General features: G+C 25.9%; 2 protein-coding genes across 2 annotated transcripts; one reads left to right on the top strand and one right to left on the bottom strand.

The window, feature by feature from the left end:
* Positions 1-893: 893 nt before the first annotated feature.
* LOC145828801 (trypsin-like) lies at positions 894-2,854 on the bottom strand. The gene is made up of 6 exons (XM_082936554.1): positions 2,812-2,854; positions 1,916-2,063; positions 1,574-1,724; positions 1,398-1,506; positions 1,146-1,291; positions 894-1,037 (listed from the first exon to the last, which is right to left on the bottom strand). Exons 1-6 carry the CDS (start codon positions 2,852-2,854, stop codon positions 894-896), a joined length of 741 nt encoding a protein of 246 aa, XP_082792680.1.
* A 3,539-nt stretch (positions 2,855-6,393) lies between these two features.
* Positions 6,394-20,657, top strand: LOC145829593 (KICSTOR complex protein ITFG2-like). Its single transcript, XM_082937433.1, has 9 exons — positions 6,394-6,524; positions 8,884-9,043; positions 9,928-10,074; positions 10,584-10,746; positions 14,374-14,468; positions 18,158-18,323; positions 18,503-18,649; positions 18,943-19,140; positions 20,139-20,657. The coding sequence occupies exons 1-9, from the start codon at positions 6,401-6,403 to the stop codon at positions 20,220-20,222; spliced, it is 1,284 nt and encodes a 427-aa protein (XP_082793559.1). The 5' UTR covers positions 6,394-6,400; the 3' UTR covers positions 20,223-20,657.
* The last annotated feature ends 4,135 nt before the right edge of the window (positions 20,658-24,792 follow it).

The raw sequence follows: 24,792 nt of genomic DNA, 5'->3' as shown, positions 1-24,792 counted from the left end.
GTATTTATTATAGTTTTTAGTTTTTCATGTTATTAACTAGGAATTTAAAACATTATACCTTAACTACATGTTATTTTTAGGATTGTAACATTTTGACTGTTATCTAAAATGTTATATATTGATGGTCTTTATATATATATAACTTTTTGCAGTAGTTTTTAATTAAAATAGAGTCAACGAACATGGTTACAAAAGAGTTAATGCAAGATAAGTTTATATGTACCAGTTAGATAAAAACAAAAGGTACTAGTTTTGTGCGTTTAATATTTAACACGTTTACATTTAATTGAATTTTAAGTTAACAAACCTATTTCCATAGACTTTAACTAATGCTTAAGTCAGATAAACAAAACGTTAAGAGTATTAAAGACATTTTTTCAACGAGAGAGAGATTTAATAAACTAAATTGTTTTATGAATACAGTTTTCGACTTGAAAGCTTATTTCTTTGAATTTTTATAAGTACTTTTATTTTAAGTACTGAAAAAAAGATGTACTGTTATGTTAGTGCAATTTCGATTTATTTATTAATTGTTGAAAATATGTAGCAAATAGTTATTATTTTCTTTTTTACTTAAATTTTGTGATTATAACATGAGTTTAACAGAATTACTTGTTATTAATAATATAAAAATGAGAAACAATAAATAGATTAGATTAGTATATAGTATTGTTTAAATTGTAAAACAGTTGTTAACTTTATTTCATTTTCTTATCAATTATTAATTGTGAATATGTATGCCTGATAAGTCTTAGAATAAAGACAAAAAAATCTTACTGACAATAACTGCACTGGCTTATAATTTAAATGTTACAAATAAACAAAATATTTGTTTTTATTTTAACTTTATTGTTCGTTTAAAATACAAAATGTTGAACAGAAACAAAATGGATTTAAACAGCGTTGGTGTTGAGCCAGCTGACGTAGTCAGCGACACGAGTGTAGACTCCTGGGTATTTTGGTTCAGCGCATCCGACTCCCCATGAAACAACTCCGGCGAGTTCTCCGTTGCAAATAGCTGGACCACCAGAATCTCCCTATAAGTTCATTTTTATTTATAAAGTTATCTGCTTTTGATTATAAATAGCAACAAGAAAATTATTTGTAAAAACCTTTTAAATAAATTTTGAGAGAAAAAAACTTACTTGGCATGAATCGTAACCACCATCTTCAAGGAATCCCATGCAGATCATACCATCATGGATGGCACCTCTGTAGTACAAGTAAGTGTCACAATCGTCGTTTGAGATGACTGGAACGTTGACTCCACGCAAGTTGTTTGAGATTGATCCTACAAATTATGATGATAAATATTCAAAATAAAAAGCTAATAAAAGTGATGTTTAATACATGTCTTACAAAAACTTATTTCAAATTTATATCTTTTTACTTTTTACCTCCTGATGAAGTAGTTCCCCATCCGTAGACAGTGCAGACGGTACCGACGGCTGGTGATGATGATGGAAGTCTGACGGTTTCAACGTATTGGTTCAAGGTGACAGTTCCCTGAAATAAAAGAATGTTTAAATATACTGTTTATTTCAAAATTAGCCAATTCTAAATAAAAACAAACATCGAGTTCGATAAGCATGATGTCGTTGTCTTGACCGCTTGGGTTGTATGATTCGTGTGGGATTTGACGGACAACTTTGAAGACTTGTTCAGTTGATTCAGATGATGCAAGAGTGACATCTCCGACGGTGATAGTAAGACGAGATGGCATGCTGTAAAACAAAAATTATAAACATCAACAAACAATATACTAAACTAAAAAATTAACAATTATCAAATTTTCAAGTAACTTAATGAGTTACTAGTTTTAATATGACAACTGTAATGTTTTTATGCAAATGAAAATCAAAATTAAATAAATAAAAGTTTAACTTAAACAACTAGTTTTAAAATAAATACTAACCTGTATTCGCAGTGAGCGGCAGAAACGACGTATCTGGTGGTGAGAAGGGATCCTCCACACATCAACGATCCTGATCTCTTGATGTTGGCGATAAATTTAACTGAGTTGGCTGGTTGAATTTGTCCATTGACGATTTTGTCGTCATTGGCTGTAAATTTTTTCAGTTAGGTATCTTATTATAGTAAAAATTGGTCATATCAACTGGATTTTTTATTTATTTTGTAAACAACTGTAAAACCGACTTTACTATGGGTTCACGACTTTTTCAATTAAATTTAAAGTTTCCGACAACTAAACTATTGTATGTAGGTCAAACTAAAATCTACTATTTTTTTTGAAAAACTTTTAATTATTTTTTTGTTATAGCTAATAAAAAGTATTAAAATTCATTAACTTTTAGTAGTTAACATAATTAATTTTTAATTATATTTTTGCCCCAAAAAAAAAGTTTTTGTTATTAGACCTAAATACACTTTTTTTTCAAAGATATAGTATTTAGCTGCGGTCGTTTAAATATTTTTCTAATTTTGATCGTCCGAATTTGAATTGTCATTTAACCTTTTATCATAAACTAAAAACAGTTTACAGTTGAATAATAGATATTAAATTTATTAAGCATATAGTAATTTTTAAATTGATTAATTATATGTTACAGTAGTAAATAAGAATAGATATTATTTAGAAATGTTACAATATATATTTTTATTTTTAGATATTTTTTTATAGTTTTACTAAGTTTATTTTAATTAAATTTGTGGTTTTATATTACATGAACTAAAATAGACTTTTAAAATTTATAACTTTATAAAATTAAAATTTGTAAAATACCTCATAGCTAATTTAAAGTTTAGTTAAACAAAAACAAATTCCTACAATTTAGTGTAATATAAACATACCAGAAGCAACTGCAACGAGCAAAGCAACGATGAAAAGTTTCATTTTGATTTCTGATTCAAATATTGAATTGATCAAATGATAAATTTGTGTTCAACTGCTTTTCTTTTATACATTGTCTTGAGAAAACGGCAACCTGATACTATTTGTACTATGACGTTTCAAACTTATTTTGGTGTTGTTTTGAAAACAACTGTTTACGTAAATTTATATAATTAGTAGCAATGGATTGCAGACTTATTCTGTTTAAATGACAAAATAAAGTCTTACATAATTAATTAAAAACTTCTATAACATTTTTACTTTGTACAGAACTGTGAATTAAAAAATTTAATATAGATTTTTTCTTTTATTTCAAAAGCAAACTTTCAATTTTTTTTTGATTGGCATGTTTGTTTAATTACTTTTGATATCTATTTTAGTGTAAATACGTGGTTTTTGAAAACAACAGTTTTTATAAGTTTTTATAATTACTAGCAATGCATTGTATAACGTGTATATTTTTCTAACATAAATGTCTTATTTTCTGTATAAGCTGTATACATATTAAGCACTTAAAAATGTTTTACTTATGTTGTACCTTGCTGTAATTCAAATAAAACATTACTACTAATAAACTTAGTACATTACTTTGTATTTAACCTTTATCTTGTGTTTAGGATAAAATTTAAAAAAAAACTTAGAACAAATCAAATTTTTTTCCATTTAAACGCGACAACAAGTGGTAATGTGTGTTATTTTTGCTAGGGGTTGTTAAAAGTTTAAAAGTATTAAGAAATCTGTTAATAACAACTTAGTGAGATAAAAAACCACAACTAAAACAAACCGTTTGTAAACAAAGGTTTATTTAAAAAAAGATAATTTGAACGGTTTCATAACTTTGTAATGAGTTCTTTAATGTTTTTAGGCGGATCATGCGCTCAAATGCGACGCGACGCCTTTGATTATAAGGTTTATTGGAATGTAAAAAAAATATACGTTTTCGCGATTAAAAAACCGTCAGAAAAGTATTGTGTTAGTTTTATTACTTAGCTTTACAAAACTGTGTTTACATAAAGTATCACTAAACACAGACAATAGCATAGTAACACAAATTTAGACAGCTAAAAACTAAATGAAGCGTTTTAATTACTTTACGAAAGTTTAATGTTTTGGGAATGAAATATGTGGGTGCTTTCAACAATTCATATTTTATGCTTGTATGTTCTTCGATTCGTGTATATAATAAGTTTCTTATAAATCTCAAATAAATAAAGTATTTTACTACCTACTAAATATCATCATTCTAGTTTTTGTTTAAATTTTCATCAGTTAATATAAATTTTGAACGTATATAGAGTATAAAGAAATTTTATTTACTCGTTCAAAGTTAAACTATACTTTTTTATGTTTTATTAACAACAGTTTCCAGGTCAAAAGTTTTAAAAATAGTAAAGGGTTTTATACAGGTTAAGAAAAGCGATAAAAGTATATACATACGTCAATTTTTTAAAGGGTTTCCGGCGGAAAATTTCCGCTATATTTTTTAATAACACAAAACCAAATGACATCAGTGTGAAAAACTTAAAGATTTTTCATTAAAAAATAATAATACTGAGTCAAATACACTTAAAATAAAATAATTAGTAGTTTTTAATAGTTAGTAATAACTTTAAAGTAACTCAAAGATGGCAATTTCTATGTTGAAGTATAAACTTTTGCTTGTATAGTTAACATTTTAAATTATCATAGAATTATTGTTGTTACATTAGAAGAAAAGGTAAAATATTTTTGTTTAGTTAACTAAACCTGATTAAAAATTGTAACAGTCAAAAAATCTAAGGGTAATTATTAATTTCAATCAAGTCAAAAAATGAAATAACAGCTTATATATTACTACTTGTTGAAAAATTATACACCGGACAAAAAACTTAAGGACTTTTAGTTTATATTTTTTATGTCAAAGCTTAAATAAATATTAAGAAAATTTTAACCAACAATGTGACTTTTAACTTTTTATCTAGAAAACTTAATTTTATTTCGTAAATACCACAAAAACACCTTCTGCAAGATTTATGCTGAATTACAATTTTATTTTTATAGAGGCTATGTTTGATTTTCTTTAAACAACCACAATGCAAACTGTGTGGGACCCAAATATGCAACCTGGAGTTTTAATTGAAAATAGTTTGACTTGTGGTTATTACGACTTGAACACATTTTGCGGAATTAAAAAAGATTTGGAGAAAGTTTTTCGAAGAAATTTTTTTTTTTTTTTTAGAATTTATAAAAAAAGTACAAAAACTATGAAAACTACATAAATTCAAAAAATGCCTCTTTGAATCGATTTATAAACCGCCTTAAATTCTATACAATGTGTTTTTGTGATTCAGCTAAAAACTTCATTGTTGCATTTTTTGGGTCCCACACAGTTAGTTTGTATCAATTTATTTTTAGAATATCGAAATTAGTCTTAATAGAACTTTTTTAAACAAGCAAAAAATTACAATTTTGTTAATGGCGTTTTAATGATAATTGTTAACTAAATATGAGTTTTCTACTTGAAAGCTCAAAGGTAGCATTTTTGATAAGCACCCTATTGTACATATAACTTTTTAACTACTTCTGTTCAATATTTATTATGAAGCCTTAAACTGTTAAAGCTTAGATTTCCTGTTTTATAAAGCTGTGTACTCTATAGTTTGTTGAACGACACAAAAATGCCTAAAATATTTGGTCCTAGGACCTGGTGCACGAAGAACCTTTAGGTTATTGAGTCGCACACTACAGAGTACAGACACCGTTTAATGTTTTGACCAGGACCAATGTTTTAAGCAAGGTTTATTTTCAAATGTTTATAATATGTTGATATTGTCTATATAGGTTACATAGTCATTGGGACTGGTGAAATACGCATGAAAACAATATTGCACGAAAACACTTTTGCTCGCGATTAAAAAGTATTTAGAATATAATAAATAAAAATTGCCTACCAAGGGTAAAGGTTAGGAGGGATAATAGTGATAGTTACAAAAATCTAACAAAAGGAATGTATTCTTAAATTTATATAAAACAATATTAAAAAATAATAATAAGAAGAAAAAACGCTACCAACTAAAGCTAAAAATTAGGGGTAACAATAAAAAAAAAACTATTATCTTTAACCCGTGAAAAAGTTATCCTTTGTGCAAAAGTGACCCTTTGTGCGAAAGTTTCCTCCGTGAATATTTGACAACTGCCCAATGGTGATCATATAAAAGATATTAGCTAAAAAAGTAGTACACTAATACAATCTACAACAGTTTCATCAAAAAAACTCCTCATATGTATAAATTATATTAAATTAAAACTTACTTCTATTCTAGTTATACATATATTTTTTAAATTGTCTTTTTAAAATTAATAACTTTTCTTGTCTTTTACTAGATATTTTCTACTTACTTGCAAACTTTGTAAATTCACGAAATAGTTTGAACAATTATCATCTCAAAAGCAAAGAAACATAAAACAACCCAAGCTGCAACTACTTAGCAGTAGTTTTTTTTCAAATTTCATTTAGCAAAATATTCTTAAAATATTTATAATAAATAAACAGTTAGCAGTATGTTGAATATGCGAAGTGTCTCTTTGGTTCAACATGTAGAGCTGGAAGTAAATGGAAAAATCAATCCCAATTGTATGGTTTTTGCTGATTTTGATGGAGACGGTTTCAATGAGTTTGCCTGTTGTAATTCTTGTAAGTTTACTTTTAAATATACTGTTGTTAAAAGAAAACTCCTTTGAATTTTTTAAAGTGTTATTGACCTAAAACATCATATTATGTATAAATTAAGTACAAATAACGAACTACTTCAAAATACTTTGAACTCCCTCCAATTTTCTTGGCTCCATAAAAATAAGCTAATGTATGCCAGTATAATTTAATATATTATACAAAAAATTATTAATATATACAACCGAAACTTAGATACAATACTGATAAAAATACAGTAATACTTTTTGTTACACTGTTAAGTGATGCATTGACAAAGTTATCTCCTTTTAAACTTTAACATGAAATAAATGTAAAATAAAATGGAGCTACACCAAATTTAAGAAACAAAAAAAATATTATAAAAATTGCCAATTAATAGTAACTTGTTCAGCTTTAAAAGGGTTGAAACTTTATTTTAAAAACACTGGATGGATACACTAGACTTAAAATAAAATTTCTAACAAATTAATCCTTACATTTCCATTAATGAACTTGGTTGCTACACACCCGTGATACCTAGTATAATAAGGATAACTCTGAACACCTTGAAATTTTGAAAAAAAAACTCAGGAAAGCTAAGGTCTGTTTAAAATTTTTAGAAAAACTCAGGCTGACTCAGGACAGTTTGGAATTTAATAAAAAATCTGGATAATTTTACAGTTGTTTGAAAATATCAGGCCAGTTTTTTATAGATCTTGAGTGAGGTTTAGATGAATTAGTTTCTACATTTTGTTATTTGGTTCTAAAACAAATTCCGTTCAAGAAGTTGATGTTTGTTAATTAATTTATTAAATAGTTAATTTGTGAAAAAAAAACAGAATGACTCAGGATTTTATTTAGATATTTATTACAGACTTTATAATATTTTTTGAGACATGTCTAAAAATGTTTTTAAAAATAGTAGTTTATAGTAATTTTAAAAATTATTTTTTAATTATTTTTATACTAATGTTGTTACTGCCATAATCTTATAAATTATGATTACAAGAACCTTTATTTTTTAACAAATATATTTTACTTTTTGAGATATGGCCTCTAAACATTTTTTAAGAATTTTAATTGTCCTTATTTTAATGTTCATGTAACCCTTAAATAAAACTAAGGTATTTTTTCTAATAATTTATAAACATAAAGTTTATTTATTACTTTTTTGTTCTTAGTGACCTTAAAATAAAATGTATGCCAACTGAAAAACTGTGCACGTTAAATCTCTTATACTGTCCTTTTTATGCACAGTGGATAATTTGGTTCTAATTTTTAAGTAATAAACATATTTCAAGTTTTAGTTGTGTTTACTTTCAGTTGGGAACCCACTGTGTACATATTTTTAGTATTTATTATTATTTATAGTAGGTATATATTTTTGTATTATTATAATAATTAAATCAAGTTGATTTATAAGTGTGTCTTAATCTAATGGTCCACAAATTAAAAAAAGCTGCTGACCCCTTAGTAATGTAATGTATTTTGTATTTACAATAAATTTAAAAAGCAATTCCTAATAATGAAGATAGTGCTTTAAAGTCTTTAATAAATTTAAGCAATAACTCTGAGGTGTATTGATGATGAAGTTTATAATTTTTTAAACATTTTTTCTATTTTATTTGTTTTAATGTTTTTAGCTTCAAAAAGCAGCAGTAATAATTTCATTGTAACATTGTGTTCATAGTATATTATAATACTAAAAATGCAGAATTTTTTTAAATAAATATTTATATAACTTTATCAAATTTTTTTTATAAAAAAAAATATTAAATTGAACTCATTCAGGAAAAATGTGAAAAAGTTGGTAATTAATGAACTAGTTATTTAAATGTCACTTATTTTAGTATAAACATCAATAAATTTTTTATAAAATTTTTTTTTAGTAAGAAAAATATTTTGTACAAGAAAAGTTGTTTAAAAATGTAGTATTTGCTTACTATTTAACTTAAACTATCAAATTTAAAAATAATATTATGAAATACATAGTACAATTTAGAACGTTACTAGATATTTATAATTACTTTGACCACCACAATGCTTTCCTTATACTATTTTTATTACATTTTGTAAGTCAATTAATAAGTTTGTAATAAAAATTGAAATGAATGTTACAAGTTGAATTTTTTAAAGTTTTTATATTTACTACTCAAACCTTGGAAAATTATTTTGTTATTTAATATAAACTAAATTTGTGTAAAAACTTGGTAGTACTTTTAGAAAATATATGTCTATATATGTAGAGTATAAAATTAAAATATAACTGAAAATTATTTTTAAAAGTGACTTGAGCATAAAATAATCACATCTTAATTATTTAAGTCTTTTTTAACTAAAAAGCTTAGAAATTTTTGTACAGCTGGAGAAACACTGATATTCAAAGGAAAGAGCAACAAGCCTTTGTACAAATTTACTGAAAATTGTGATGTTTCCTGTTTGGCTGCTGGTGATATTTACAACAATGGGAGAAATTGTCTGCTCATTATCAGCATCTCAGGAGAAATGTTCACTGTTGAGTTGTTAGTTTTTTTCCTCTTTTTATGAATTTGTGCTTCAAAGAAGTTTAGAAACCAGAGTAACCACTCGCGTTAGGTTTGTACTAGATATCCCTGAGTGGGTTCAAAAAAGTTTGTATAATTTTTTTTAATGATATTCTATATTTAACAAACAAAAACATGGTCCGATAACAATTAAGATAAATATAACACAATTATTTAAATGATTCATGCAAAAAGTATTTAATTAAGTTTTATTAAAAGTAAGTATATATTAGCTATGTTTAGTGTGAAAATAGTAAAACTTGTCTTAAAGCTGTAAAGTACACACTTTTGCTTGGGTTCAAGGTGCAATTATTTATGTTATAAAAAAGATTGTTAAAGTTGTGTAAACAATACAAAATTATTTTAATTAAATTAAGGTATGCTAATCTGGCAGTATTAAAACAATTGTTGAAATATTGATTTGATTTTTTTGTGATACAAAGATTAAATATTAATGATTTTTATTATATTTGGCATTTTATTATTAAATCGGTTTTAAAGAATTTTTATTTAAAAAATATATTTTGATATTTGTAGACGTTCAACAAAAAATAACTTGCACTTTCTTTATACTGTTGTGGTTTTAATTATGTTTGGCTGTTGAGTAATTTTACAATATTCATTAGCATTTGTTGAAAATAAATAGTGATAAAGTATTTTTTTACTAACGGAGCTTTGTTGAGATAGACAATATAAGTTGTTATGTATGTAATTATACGTTTTATGTTTTGTTTTAAACTTTTTATTATCTAATCTATACTAATATTAGTTTTAATAAAGTAATGAGTTACAATACTGAATTACAATATTTAAATGAACATATTTTTTAAATTATAAATAAGATATTTTTCTAACTTAATCAGAGAAAAATCAAATGGAAAACTATCACATACTGTTAAGAAATACAGAATACTTGAAAATGCCAGTCATGTTCTATTAGATGACATAAATAAAAACGGAAAATTGGAACTTCTTGTTTCTCATAGTGACTGCTATGTGTCTGCATACAGGTATTAAAACCTTTAGTTAATAAATAACAATATATATTTGAATTATTTACACTTTGAGACCAAGTATACATCTTTTTATTTGTTTTAAATATGGTACTTGGTTTTATTATACATAAACTTTTATAAAATTTTTTAAGTATGTGAATATTTTTTGAAATATTTTAGTACTAAATACTTGTATACTTTGACTGAAAAATAAATTGTTTATAATGTTTTTCTAGTAATACTCTGTCTTAAATTAAACAGTTACAGTTATACACTTACATTTACACAAGATAAATCAGTCTTTAAAAAAGTGTCACAAGTAAGTTTGGTTATTATGTTCAAAAATGCAGCATAGAAATATTTTTTTTTAAGTAGTTATTCTTAGTTAGAAAATGAAAATTGATATTAATATAGAACATTTTTTTAATAACCATGTTAAGTAGTTATAAATTCCTAAGTTGTTTATATGTTCCAGGTATAAGAATGTATATATAATTTTTATATCAGTACATTTTTATTACAAGGTGGAATGAAAAGAAGTGCAAATTGCAGACGTTGCAGATATGGAGATTGCAGCATTTTGCAGGCAACATTGCAATTCACTGCGGTGAGAACGAGCAGGCCAAGTTGATGGTTTCCCAACCCGGATGCTCCTATGCAGTTCTGAGAATCAACAAGAAAGACTGGGTTGGTCTGATTTAGTTTCTGAATTATTTTTAGCATTTAGTAGTTAGTTTGAATCTTCTAAAGTTCCAGGTTAGTTAAAAAGTAAGATTTTTATAAGCATTGTAAATTAACTTTTCTCACTTTAGCCAATTTAACTTAGCCTTAAACAAAACACACATGTTACTTGTTATAAAAAAAATTTTTGAGAGATCTTTCTTTTAAATTTTTTTCTCAATTATGTTTATCCTTCTAAAAGTTTAAATTTAAAGTATGATATATTAAAAAAAAAACTTTTACAAAAAATAAAGCGCTAGAATAATAAAGTTAATGATTTTCTTAAGTTAAGAACTAAGTTCTAAAAAACCTACATTTGTCTTAAACGTTCCTTTAACATCTAACAATTAAACTTTACATTTTAGATATGTGTCCAATAGAAGGTTTTAATCTTAAAGTGTTCAATAATTATTGTTAATAACTATTGATTTTTCAAACTTTATTTTAATATATCCAAAAAATTAATATGATTAATTAAAAACTAAAAACAAATGCTATCTTTTTTATTAAATTTAAACTTGTTAAAACTAATATAAATGTTTGTGTTTGTACTTTACTAAAATAATCAAAAGTTTTGCTTAAGTTATTAATTTTTTTTTTCAAATTTCAATTTTTGGTAATACAAATTTAAATATGTTTTTTGATTTTTTAAGTTGCTATATGGAAAATGTTCATTGGACATAGATTAACTAGCTTTTTAAGTTTTGTATTAAAAAAGTAATTTTTTTTCAAACTTTAAGGCTTAAATTTATAAATTTTTTTCCATACCAGTCAATAGTCCTCAGAATATTTTTGTTTTTCAAAGAAGTTTATTTTATAATACAGTGCTTATTCACTTATCCGGACACGTTGGGCAAGATTTTTCTGTAAACGTGTCCGGATAACTAAAAATCCGGATAACTACAAAAAATCATTTTTTTCATATAATAATATAACTGCTGCATATAATGCAATGCATAATAAAAATCTTATGGTAAAAACAAATACATAGTAATTGTGAGTAATGTATAATAAAACGATAAATAGTAAAAGCTAAACTTAAGGTTACTTGATTAACTTTTTCTATGGTAAAATAACATCAGACTTACTAACCCTCTGCAACTGTATACGTTTTTTGAGGGTCAAATAAGTAAAATTCATCATTTAAAATTCCACCTGCCCAAACTATTAATTTAAAAAAATATTAACTTTTCTTTACGAGAAAATATAAATTAAATGTATCTTTAAAAACAAAAAATAATGTAAATCTATCTCTTTAAATGAAATAAAAGACTTTTTTTTATACAAAAAAAAAAAACAGACAGAAAGTAAACAGGAAACTTTGACTAAGTTTAAAGTCAATTTTACGGAAACATATCACTCCTAACAAATTAGTTTTTATTGGAAGTTTTACTAAAATAAGAAATAATAAACGTTTGTTTTATAGTTTTTCCACGTTTTTCAGCAGAAAACTCATGGAATTCAAAAAGCTGTGAAACTTTTTGAATGAATTTTTGTTTTTACTGTTGAATTTTTTTTGAATTTTCTTCTGACCGAAACTGTCCGGGATAAGTAAGCGTCCGGATAAGTGAATAAGCACTGTAGTAACTACATTGTTTTGAGTAAATTATTGTTAATTTTAATTGTATACAATAAAATTAAAGAATTCTATATAGTCTGTAGGAGGTCAACATATTTAAGAAAAAGATAATAATAGCTCTTGTAAGAAAGCTTCAAGCTGGACATAAGTCACTTTTTATGCAATATTAAATTACAGTTAAAATATAAGATATGGTCTGTTTTGTCAAAAGTTTCTGATTCAAAATTATGGCCCACAATTTTTGGTTGTCATTTTCTTACAAAGTAAAAATGTCACGATTTTTTTAGAGTTAAAGACTTAAAATTTCCAACTAGAATATTTAATTAGTACATAATTTTAAGTATAGAAATTTAAACAAATTTTTTAATTTAATCTTTTGACTTAAAATCCACAAAAAATAGTTCCTCTTTTTAATATTAAGAAGGCTTAACCTCATAACTGAAAAGTACTAGTCTTAATGTTTCAAATAGAAAATTCTAATTTATGGAGAGAAAGTTGATTGAAAATTCAAGGAGTAGATATTTTTTAAAATTAATATTAGTTTATTTTCCTATTTAGATTGCACCTACATAAAGTAACCTATCTAACACACAAAGTTAAACCTCCTTATCTCCAATAAACACTGAATTTTTAAGTTGTAAAAAAATTCTGGTAGCTGAGGTAAAAATATAAAAGTTACAAAAACTCTTAAAAAACAAAGTAAACTCCTATGGCCCTTACATTTTACAGTGTTTACTATTTTACTTTATTCAAAGAAAATTGAACCTAAACAAACATATCTGCAATTGAAATAATAGTTAATAGTTAAAATTTTTAATTTATTTTTAGCACTTGTTTGGAGTGTTTTATATCCAAGTTAATTAATTAAAATAAAAGGGGAAAGACTTAAGGGCATAGGGGGGTAGACACTCTTTTTTGGTTTTTGATCTTATTTTATAAAGTTTTTACTAAGCTAAAAGATGCGTTTTACAGATTTAAAAAATTAAAAATAATTTTAGAGATATAGCCGGTAAAGTCGGAGACAACAATAGGATCCTTATGGGAGGCGCAAACTAAAACGGCAAATAACTAGAAATCACTAAAAACCTATCTCCTCCTACGTTTTTTGAGATAACTACCTCAAATTTTCAGGAAATGTTCCTTGCAATATTTAAAAAATTCGGTCGGAACAGAATTTAAAAAAATTAAAAAATAAATATTTTATAACAAAAAAAAAAAATAAAAACTGTTTTTTTTTGTTTTTTTTTAAATAAAATTTTTATTCTTAAATTTTTTGAAAATTCTTTCTGACAGAATTTTATAAATATATCAAGGAACATTTCCTGAAAATTTGAGATAGTTATCTCAAAAAACGTGGGTGAAGATAGATTTTTAGTGAAATAGTCTATTTTTGCCGTTTTAATTTGCGCCTCCCATAAGGAACCTATTGTTGCCTCCGGCTTTGACCGGCTATATCTCAAAAAATAATTAGAATTTTTTAAATCTGTAAAAAGCATTTTGTAGCTAAGTAAAAACTTTATAAAATAAGATCAAAAATTAAGAAAGGGGTTTAACCCCCCTATGCCCTTAACTACTTTTTTAAGCTATTTTTTTTCTTCATTAATAATTTAAAGTAAATTTTGAAATGTAAATGATCAAATTTTGAAATTTAAACTGTGCAAAGCAACTACTAAATAGACAAAAAAGACTAATTAACTAAGTCTTTTTCTACAGTTTTAGAGCATTGTTTTTAAAACTTTGCAAGTCAAATTTTAATAAGCTATTAACAACATGTAGGAAATACAATTGTAAATTTTTAACTAGAATATTTTATTTCAAAACATGAATATATTACTCTATTTTTTTTTGAAACTTTTTAGTATATTTTGCTACTCTTCTTTATTAGAATACCTTAAAATATTTTTTATACAAAACAGCATACATGATGCATATCAGTCTTTAATTTAATGTTAAATATTCGATATATACTGTTTTATATTTGAAATTTTATATATATTTTTTAATATTTTACTCAGGAATCAAGCGTGAAAGACATTGATGAAGATATGGATTTTATCAGTCATTACAATGTTTGTGGCCCTGAATTTATTGAATTCACTCCTTTGTCTAGGTTTTTAAACTTTGAATACATATATAAGCTTGTTTATAAAAAACTATAAAATCTAAACTAACATTAGTGATAAAAAACTAAAAAAGTCAAAAAATTTCATAACTTGAAGTTTTAAATTAATAACAACCGCATAATTTTTCCATATACTTGTTGTACACTCCCATGTATGATAAAAATAATGCACTGAAAAAATCCAAAAATACTTGAACATAAACTTTAGTTGAAAAATATTCCTTCAAGGAATGACTATTTTGCTGCTAAAACTGAATTTTGAGCGCGATCTGCTCTTCACATTGCTTGAATTTTCTCTCACAAGTCTAAGCTAACTTTTTCAGTCAAAAACTCTTTCACTTCTTTTAGCATTTCTTCAGTTGCAAAGTTAGGAGTAGAAGCTTCAACGATCTTGCCCAAGTGGGGACTTCCCTTAAACTTCTCGTAAAAGACACCCCACTGTTCCTTGACAAACTTCCAAGATTCGTCTCGACCCAACTTGGGTCCTGTTGCCATGGCATTCAGTATCTTGTATTTTTCGTTGCCACGCACGTGGCTTGACATCATGTATTTTTGAACAAGTTTGAGACATTCCAAACCCTGTACGCATCCCAAAGCTGCTTCGATTTCACTCTTCTCTTCCATGGAATCAGCTTTCTTGTGGAGCTCTACCATGTTGTTTAAAGCCTCAAGACCTCCTTTTGAAGTGTAAACTTCGTAGACGGAAGCACGAATTTTGGGGCTGATTGGTGTTGAGTTATTGAAGAAGACGTTCATAATTTCCATGCACGTTTGGTTGACATGGTTCTCCTTTGAAACTGTGATGAGAAGCGCTCCCAAGCATATTTGAATCTTTTTTAGTTTGCGCTTCCCATTTGGAACCTATTGTTGCCTCCGACTTTGGCCTGCAGTATCTCAAAAGTTATTTTGAACTTTTAAAATCTGTAAAAAGCAACTTGTAGTTTAGTTAAAACTCAATAAAATAATACTAAAATGTGAAAAAGGTGATTTACCCCCCTTATATATAAAACAACTATCAATAGCTCTAAATTATCAAACCATATGAATGAAATACTTCTAAAAAAAACTGATTTTTTTTCAAATTATTCAATATGTAGTAAAAGCGTGAGAAGATGAAATCAATAAATTCTCTCATATTTAAAGGTTAATTTAACTACTCTGTAAACCTAATTAGTTTAAAGCTTAGGTTGATTTTAAAGTTCTAATATTTTTTTTAAATTTAAACAAAAACATATTTAGCTGAATTAACAGTAGCTGTATACAAAAATATAAAAAATATCCACTGATGTTATTATAAAACTCTATATCTTGAAATACTCTGGTTTAACAACCTTTCAAAGCTAAACAGAATCAAATTATTATTTGGCTTCACAAGTTTTCTTTTTAGTTTTTACATCTGTTTATGAAATTCTAAGTCTTTATTTATAATAAAAGTTTTTCAATCAATATTTTTTAAAGCTTTTAACTCATTCTGTAAATTATGCATGTCACTGAACAAAAAATTTAATTTAATATTTATTTTTATACTTTATAATTTTTATTCGGCTTTAAGACCATCTTTTACAGTACCCAAGCTCAAAATGTTATCTTTGTTACAAAAATTTGTGTACTTAAGAAAAAAAAATTCTAAGCAGAGCAGTAAGCTATCATTAAGCAAAACGTTTTAGATTCTAAAATACGTGTTTGAAATAAGTTTTCTCTACACCAGTTGTATAAGTTATGTTGAAAAAAAAAACAAACCTATAGTTCAAAAATTATTAAAATTAAACATTATTACCTTCATTAGATATCTCGAGCTTTTAGATAGCATGTACAATACTGATTACTCAATTATTATTGTATACAGTTATAACCATTCTCAGGATTCGTGCGCGTCAGGCTAAATCACGCTAAGTCAGGCTAAATCAGTATTTTTGAAGAAAGTTGAAAAACGTCAGGCTAAATCAGTTTTTTTATTTAAAAGTTTGAGAATCTCAGTTTTTCTCAGTTCAAATGCTTGAAAATTTTGATTAAAAAAATTGAGAAATCTTTTTAAGATCAAATTGAAAGGTGAATTTATTTCTAAATAGAGATTTAGTTATTAGAGAAAAATAAGTCAGTATTTATAAATATAAATTTTTAAGAATCTTCGTCATGATTATGAAAATTCATAAAAAAAAGTACAATTTAAACATTACAGTTCAACAACTTAGCTGTTTGTTTGAATTCGTTTACATCAGCTATGTTTTTCAGAGCTTAGTTAGTTGAACTGTTTTAATTTCTAATTTAAAGGCTTTATACGAAATACTTTTTAGATTAAAACTCTTGGCAGTTTATTTATATATTTTAATGTTTGTATAAAGTTATTAGAGATATTCACAACATTAAAACTTAGCTTTAAGATTTAAGTACTAAGTTTTGTAAAAGTACAAAATTTAGGTACAATTCTTTTTTCTTTACAAGAACAAAACATGAAAGTTTTTTTTAAATTTAAGTGTAAGCTTTTTAAATTTGATATGACGTCAACATCACTGTATTTATTTAGAGTTTAGGATTTGTAATTATGTATAAATTTTAAGTATTAGTCAAAATACTATAATAAACATTTTTACTTATTTTAATACTTGTGTAAACGTTTCATTTTAAGTTTTAATAAAACACAACAATGCACGTCGTTTTATTATAAATCTTCTGGTTATAATGTTTTTACTGAGTGCTTAATTAAGTTGAACAATTGTGTTTAGTAATACAAATTAATTTTTTCAATAGTAATAAATTATATATAACACTTATTTTAAAACTTATCACTGAATTTGTTATGTTAAGCAGGGTTGCCACTCGGTCAGGAAAAGTCAGGAAATCAGGAAAAGTCAGGAAAAATTTTAGAAAATGACAAAAGTCAGGAAAAGTCAGGAAAAAATGGGGGGTTATGAAAAAAAGTCAGGAAAAGTCAGGAAATTTGATAAAATAAAATAAAAAAAAGTCAGATTTTGTCAGTTTAAATTTACAAAATTCCTTGTTTTCCAAAGCCTTCAAATGGTAAAAATTAATTAAAAGTCCTTTTAAGTCAGAAAAAAATTCCAAAATTTTCCTAGAAATTTACAAAAATATTTAATTTTATTTCCAATACCTTCATCTGGTATAAATTAGTAAAATATCCTTTATAAAACTGCAAAAATTTTCTCAAAACATTTTGAACATCTTTTAATAGTTTCAATTGTTAGATTATGTATTTTAGAATAAGTTTAATTTAAGAGTTTGATTTAGAAAAGTCAGGAAAATTTTGGTAAAAAGTCAGGAAAAAGTCAGGAAAAGTCAGGAAATTTTTCTCTGCTTGATCAGTGGCAACCATGGTTAAGGGCATAGGGGGGTCAATCACCTTTTTCACAATTTAGTCTTTTTTTATTTAGCTATGAGTTGCTTTTTGCAGATTTTTAAAGCTCAAAATACTTTTGAGATAAAACTGGTTGAAGTCGGAGACTACAATAGTACTAATCAAGACCCCCAAATACCTAAAATGACTTCTAATGAGGATTTTCCTTACTTTAAAAAAAAATGTCAGGCTAAATTGTTCTCAGTCAGGCTTAATAAAAAAAATCGCACACGAACCCTGTATTCTACCCAATTTCTCATCAAACTAACTTGATCTAAATTAGTTGGTACAACTATTTTTTAACAAGGTAAACATTTATTAACAGCCGAACAAGGTCCAACCCGACGGTGACGTGCCAGATAATCGGCGACATCAAAAAGAGCGGCAAAGTCGACCGCAACGGCAAGAAGGAGCCGGGATATTTCGCCCTTTGTACGCTAGATGGCACCATCAAGCTCATGGAAGAATGCACCATTCTGTGGTCTGTGCAAGTACGTTTTCGTATGGTTTTATTTCTTGTTAGGTAAAATCAATAATAGAATTGTTAGGAGGTCAAAAAGTGATGTTCATAACAAACTCATAAATAATATGTTTTTAATCTATATGTTTAATTAGATTAATATTTTGAATAAAAATAAATAGATTTAATTTAAATCGCTTTGATAAACAGGTGGACCACCAATTGTTCGCCATGGCCAAGTTGGACGTGTTGGGGGACAGTAGGGAGGAAGTGATTGTGTGCGCGTGGGACGGACAGACGTACATACTGGACCACGACCGCAATGTTGTCAGGTACCATTTCCACAAAAACGTGCAGGTTGTATGGGTTGCTGTTTGATTTCGTTCCTAGTACTGTTATTAACTATATTCCAAGAAAAAGTGTTGATGTTTTTAGTATGGTTGTTGGTTTTATATGGTTTATGGTTGATTCGATTTAAGTTTTTTTTTTATTACATTTAAAAAATAAGATCGGATCTTTTACAAGAAACACAGGTATCTTAAAATTTTAAGCTGGCATTTGAAAATAATTTTAGTTAAAGTTCGTTCCGTAGTGATTACAGCTATGTCATTAATTTTTACTAAATATCAATTGCTTAAACAACTTTGCAGTCGTTTTGCGCGGGAAAGTTCAGTTACGACGGAGCTGAAAATTTTCCCAGTCTGGCCTACGCGGATTTCACCGGCAAAATATATTTGTATTATGACGTCAGACTGCCGTTTCTAACCGCCAGCGATCTGACCACGGAAGCTGAAAATTGTCAGGAAATAACTGAAATTTTCAGGAAGCTCAGAGTCACTGACGAAAAGGTTTTTGAATTTATTTTATAAAACAATCTTTATTGTGTTTAACTTAAAGTTTTCTAATTTTACAAACTTTTTTTTTATGAAATTGTACTGGTTAATGGATTTTTTTTAATAACTAAAACGTATGTAAGAATTAGATTTTAGAAAATGATGTTCAGTTCATGAGGGTTATATATAACAAAGTTAGTAAAGAAAAAAAAAATACTACGTACATTTAATTTATTTATTTAGACCAGTGTTCTTCTTAGTGTGTGACTTTGTACTGTACAGTAGAGGCGCATATCAATTATTTTATACATTAACTTTATTAGTGTTAAAACATGTTTTGAATCATACCATTTATTATGATGATTTTCAGAAATTTTAGCGAAATCACATTAGTAGTTAAAACTAAATCTTCTTGCGTCTTTTTAATTATGTTTTTAATTAAAACATGTTTAGAAAAATTCTAAGTGCACAGGTTTTTTTTTCGTACAATGATATGCAATTTTGTAAGGTTTGAAACTACTTTTCTAAAAAATACCCTTATAAACATAACAACTACTCTTTAAAAGACTTACAAAATATTTACACTCACTGATTTGGTTTAAAAAAAAACAAAGTTTTTCAATTTTGTTATAATATTTTATTCAAAAGTTTTATTATGCTAGAATGAATTACTAAATGATAGAATATATTTTTTTTAGTTATTCAATTTCAAAGTCTACTAACTATAAGTTTTCAAACATTTTTAAAGATAAAATCTTTTTATGTTACAAACTTTATTAGGCATAACTGTATTCATAATCTAAATATAAACGTATTCATACATTTTAAACACTGCTTTTTCCGCTTTTAAAGTTATTTAAAAAAATTTTAGTTGTAAAGAACTATTAGAAAAGTAACAAGCTTATAGTTTTCTTTTTTTCAAAACATATTTTAGCTGAAGCAATTTTTATTCAATATTTGTTTACTAGTTGTATAGTATACTTTAGGTTTAGGTATTTATTACATCTCAACAGGGCAAAAAAGAAATACTGAAATATGTCTTATACGAGATGCCAATATTAGACAGTCTCAAAAAAGAACAATCTGAAATTGAATGAGCTCATAAACACGTGATCACGAGAAACTGTGAGATGGGGTGAAACTCGTTTTGAGACGATGGTGTATAATAATGGTTGTTAGTATGTACTTATAGAAAAAAGTCTTTTTTACATTTGTACTCAGGCTTAAGTATGATATTAACATAAATCAAGTTTTCAACTTAGCACTGTAATATTTCCGTGATGTATTTTGATTAACAATTTTAGTCAAATTTTGCAACTTTTATTGAAAGTAATAAGTTTGTTTTTAGTTTTTTTTATGACTTTATTCTTTAATTATACGTTTTTATATTGAATAATCGTGAGATTTGACTAGCTCTACACGTATTATTTTACTAATTAAAAAAAGTTTTAACTGTTTATGAAAATTATGTTGACAAATTTAGTTATATTACGACGAAAAATAATAATCATTAAATTTTGCTTTTCAAACTTTAGTGCTCAAGTTAATATTAGTTCTAAATAGTCAAAAAACAAAAAATTTTCAAAGTTTGTCATACACTTAACTGGTTCTTACTTATTTGATTTTTTTTGTACAAAAATCATTTTGTTAAAACTAATTAGTAACCCTTATACAGTTGTTGTTTTATAAATACTATAAAATATATATAAGTTTAAACATTAGGTAAGTAAAAAATATATTGCTAATATTTTACTTGTTTAAAAAATTGTATGATAAAAAAAGCTTATAACATTTTTTTAGTTGTGCTTATTTTAACTTTTTATTCAAATTTCTTATAAAATTCAAAAAACGGATCATTACTTTTCTTTATTCAACTAACATATTTTTCTCTGTATTAAACCAGTTAACAAAATAACAGATGAGTATGTGTATTTACTAGAATATAAGCTATAGCTTTTATAGATTAATCTAGTAGATACAATATGTGTTATACATAAAACATTGTGAAATGGAGTAAATCAATAAGCTTTAATAATAAATTTAAGCTTAAGTACTGTTAAAAGTTATATAATTGTTTTCAAATCAATTTAAAATGACTGCTTATGATATTACTAATTCTCTGCAGTACTAATTTGCATCAGAACTCCGTGAAACTGTGTCAACTGGTTTGATAAAGAGAGTTATGTTGGTTGAACAAAGAAAAGTAATGTGCAAGTTTTTGTTATTACCATGCATCCCAGCCAACTTGCTTCGTTAGCATCTGTATAAGCAAACTGTTAGCTAGTAAATTTTGAGTATTTGAGCTTGAAAGTATGATTTTACCTAAGCTTTCTTCAAAAAAAAATATTAATACAGTTAATATAATACGTTGTTACAATTCATAAAAATAAGGCCTGACACTTTTCATAAAAAAGAAAAATTTTAACAAAAAAAAAGGGTGGGTATTAGAATAGCACAGCGACACTTTAGCGCGCTTGGTCCCTTTAGCACTGTGGGTCATTTTAGCACGGTGCGTCACTTTAGGACAGGGGTTGGCAGCTTTATATTAGTAGCAGGTAAGTTTATTAAAAAAAAATTTGCTCGCGGGCCGCTTTATACAGAAAAAGTCTTCGCGGGCCGCAGTTTTTAGAAAGTTATTATTATTATTGTATTGTTTATTGTGCAATGTTGGACTCAGGCATTAAAACCTGAGCCACTAAAACAGGACACACAAAAAGAGAAAAAGAAAATAAACTTATATTCAACACTTTAAGATATTATATATGTATATATAAACATAATTTAAATGAAAACACAAAGTTAAACACAATATGATATACAAATGAACTAAATAAAAAAAAAATCAATTCAAAAATTTCAAACTTATATATTACTTAGTACACACAATAAAGAAGTTTGTCTAAAATCATCGCTAATAAAACCAAATTCTTAATTACAAAATAAATAAGTAAACCAATAGTTTGTAGGAGGGAGGCGTTTTTTTTAGAAAGTTATGGTAATAGTTAATGCAAAAATACTATTTTTAACCAAAAAATGTGACAAAACAAGCTATAAAACAGCACTAGTAATGCGTAATTATTAAATTATACCCTAGTTGCAAGTTTTCACAACCAGAACTTTTTCTATTGTTTTAAAAAAGTATGTTTTAGCTGAAATGTACCTCGCGGGCCACATCTTTGTCTTCGAGAGCCAAAGTTTTCCCACCCCTGCTTAAGCACGGTGGGTTACTTTTGCACAGCTCCACTTTAGCACGATGGGTAACTTTAGCACGGCGTCACTACTGTATTAGCTGCTTTCTTATAATGCATTTGGTTAAATACAGATTGGGGACTTTCGCAGTTGTTTTGTTTAAAAAAATAGTTTTTATTCAAGTTGTACATATATGCGAAACGTTTTTTAACAAAAACTGTTTATGTGTACACCAGTGGCGTAGCGTGGTATTTTGGTCAGAGGGTGCGTAAATTTTTTTCTGAAAAAAAACCCTAAATTAAAACTTTTGTATTTAGCTATAAAAAAATCTTTTTATAAGTAGTATAATTGAAAAAAAATTCATTAAGTAAAATAAGTTCAAAGTTATTGTTTTAAAAAATACTTAAATATTACAAAATTAAACAATTAAAAAATAAAGTATAAGTTTCATTACAATTGCTTACACTTGCACAAATTTAAACTTAATAAATAAAAAATGTTTTTACTACTTATAGTAAACTTTATATCTTTAAAAATGAATATATTCAATAAAACGAAAATATCTGTTTTATTTCCAAAAAAGTATTAATCTCTTTAATATATAATACAACAGTGATAACAACACCTCATTGCACATAATTTAAATAAAGTTACACAGAAGTTAAAATAGACCAACTTTATAACTGTTATTACAGTAAATTACAACTTTGTATAATAGTAAAAGTATACTTTTTAAATTTAATTTATCTGATTGCATTTGTTTAGAATAGAAATCACAAACCAAGTTTATTTCTCATAGGCCGACACGCTTTTTCTTATATGTTTACAAAAATAAAGATCAGAAAATTAGCAGTAGTCTTAACATTTATTGTAGCATAAAAAAAACTTGTAAAATTGTTTGATTTTCCTTTAAGCGTGACGTATTTTTGTAAACTTTTAGTAGAAAAGTTCTTCATAAGGTTATACTACAGCGGTGCACTAATTAGTTGAGTACTTTTTGAGTCTAAATTCTTATTCAGAAAAAAATAACAATAAACGGTTTAATGGAAGAAATTATTTTGTTTTTATTATATTCATTGTATTTTTTTCTCATTGATTGTATAACGTATAAATGTCACAGTACTTGTTTTTGTATTATTATTTATAAAAGTTAAATTCAGTTTATAGTTAAATTCACTTCTTTATAAAGTAATAAAAGTTTTATAATATTTTTATAGCTATTTATTCCAATACTAGCCCCTTTAATTAATTCAATCAATAAAAAAAAGTTAAACTTTTAGCATAAAATACTGATAAAATTCAACGTAAAAGTATTTCAGCTTTTACAATTTTACCTTATTTAAAAAAATTGACCTATTTTCAAGTATTATTTATCTCGATTTTTAAATTAAGTTTTAAGTCTTAAATGTTATTTACTTCTATGTTTATTATTTTAAGTTCTAGGCTTAGACTGTAATTTATTTTTTATCTTGTAAGACAAGTCTTAGAGTGTATTATGAATAAAACTTTCTTAAGTGAACACATAACTTTGTTAATTTTAGTTTAATTTTTTTTATCCTTTGATTTTGTTGATTATTTTATTTCGTAAGGTTAAAAAGTTCAAATTGAAAGACTTAATAGAAAAGCTTCTAAGAAATTGTAAAAGCATGCGGTGTACGACTCGTAACCGAAAGGTTTTTGTACACCAGGTCCTTAGACCAATTTTTTTGAGGTCTTTTTTTATCGTTCAATATATATACAGGGTTATAAATATTTATATTCAAAAATGTATTAGCGAAATTTTTTCAAATAAACGTTATAAAAAGGATTGGTTGCAGCAAAAATATTGCTCAGTGCAAAAAAAAAACTGATTAAAAAAACGCTCCAAGCAAATTCAGAAGAACAAAAATACGGTGCAAAAATGACGCCGTGCAAAAGTGACCAACTGTGCTAAAATGACATTTTGTGATTATGTGACGGGGTTCCTAGTTAAGAAAAAAATTAATATTAAAAAAATTCTTGAATATTTTTATCGCTTTGTTAGCTGATTTAAAATTTAGTTCTATTCAATGGAAATAGGGTAGTAGGTCTTATTGATAAAACAAGATGATTTTTCAACATCAATAAAAAAGTTTAATAAAAATAACTCAGAGTTCTTAAAATTTGAATATTATTAATACTTATATTTATAATCTAAAACCGTTATATTTAGTTTTACTAAAAAAACTTTTATATAAAAACTAAATAAAATAGACACAAAGCTATAAGATTATCAAAAAAAAAAAAAAATGTATTGTGTATTGTTAAACTTATTTGTAAAAACATGTTTAAATATTATAAACATTGTGAAATATGCTTAGTTTTATAAACTTGAAAAACGGATTGAACGGGGTTTCCAAAAATTTTTGTAAATTTCTCCAAAAAAGAAAAAAAATATTTAGATAGTTTTATATAAGCTTAACACTTTATGGTATAAAATTAAACTTTTGTGAAAAAACT

The sequence above is a fragment of the Thalia democratica genome, chromosome 2 (genome assembly GCF_965202585.1).
Source record: "Thalia democratica chromosome 2, ktThaDemo2.hap1.1, whole genome shotgun sequence".
Classification (NCBI taxonomy): domain Eukaryota; kingdom Metazoa; phylum Chordata; class Thaliacea; order Salpida; family Salpidae; genus Thalia; species Thalia democratica.
Note: the sequence above shows the minus strand (reverse complement) of the source record. Positions and strands in the feature narration are given on the sequence as shown.

Coding starts and splice junctions, on each gene's coding strand:
- LOC145828801 (XM_082936554.1), bottom strand. CDS start 2,854: ATGAAACTTTTCATCGTTGCTTTGCTCGTTGCAGTTGCTTCTG. Junction 1,507..1,573: donor TCATGCTTATCGAACTCGAT/GTTTGTTTTTAT, acceptor CTTTTATTTCAG/GGAACTGTCACCTTGAACCA. Junction 1,292..1,397: donor GGGAACTACTTCATCAGGAG/GTAAAAAGTAAA, acceptor CATAATTTGTAG/GATCAATCTCAAACAACTTG.
- LOC145829593 (XM_082937433.1), top strand. CDS start 6,401: ATGCGAAGTGTCTCTTTGGTTCAACATGTAGAGCTGGAAGTAAATGGA. Junction 10,747..14,373: donor GAATCAACAAGAAAGACTGG/GTTGGTCTGATT, acceptor TATTTTACTCAG/GAATCAAGCGTGAAAGACAT. Junction 14,469..18,157: donor GAATTCACTCCTTTGTCTAG/GTTTTTAAACTT, acceptor ATTTATTAACAG/CCGAACAAGGTCCAACCCGA.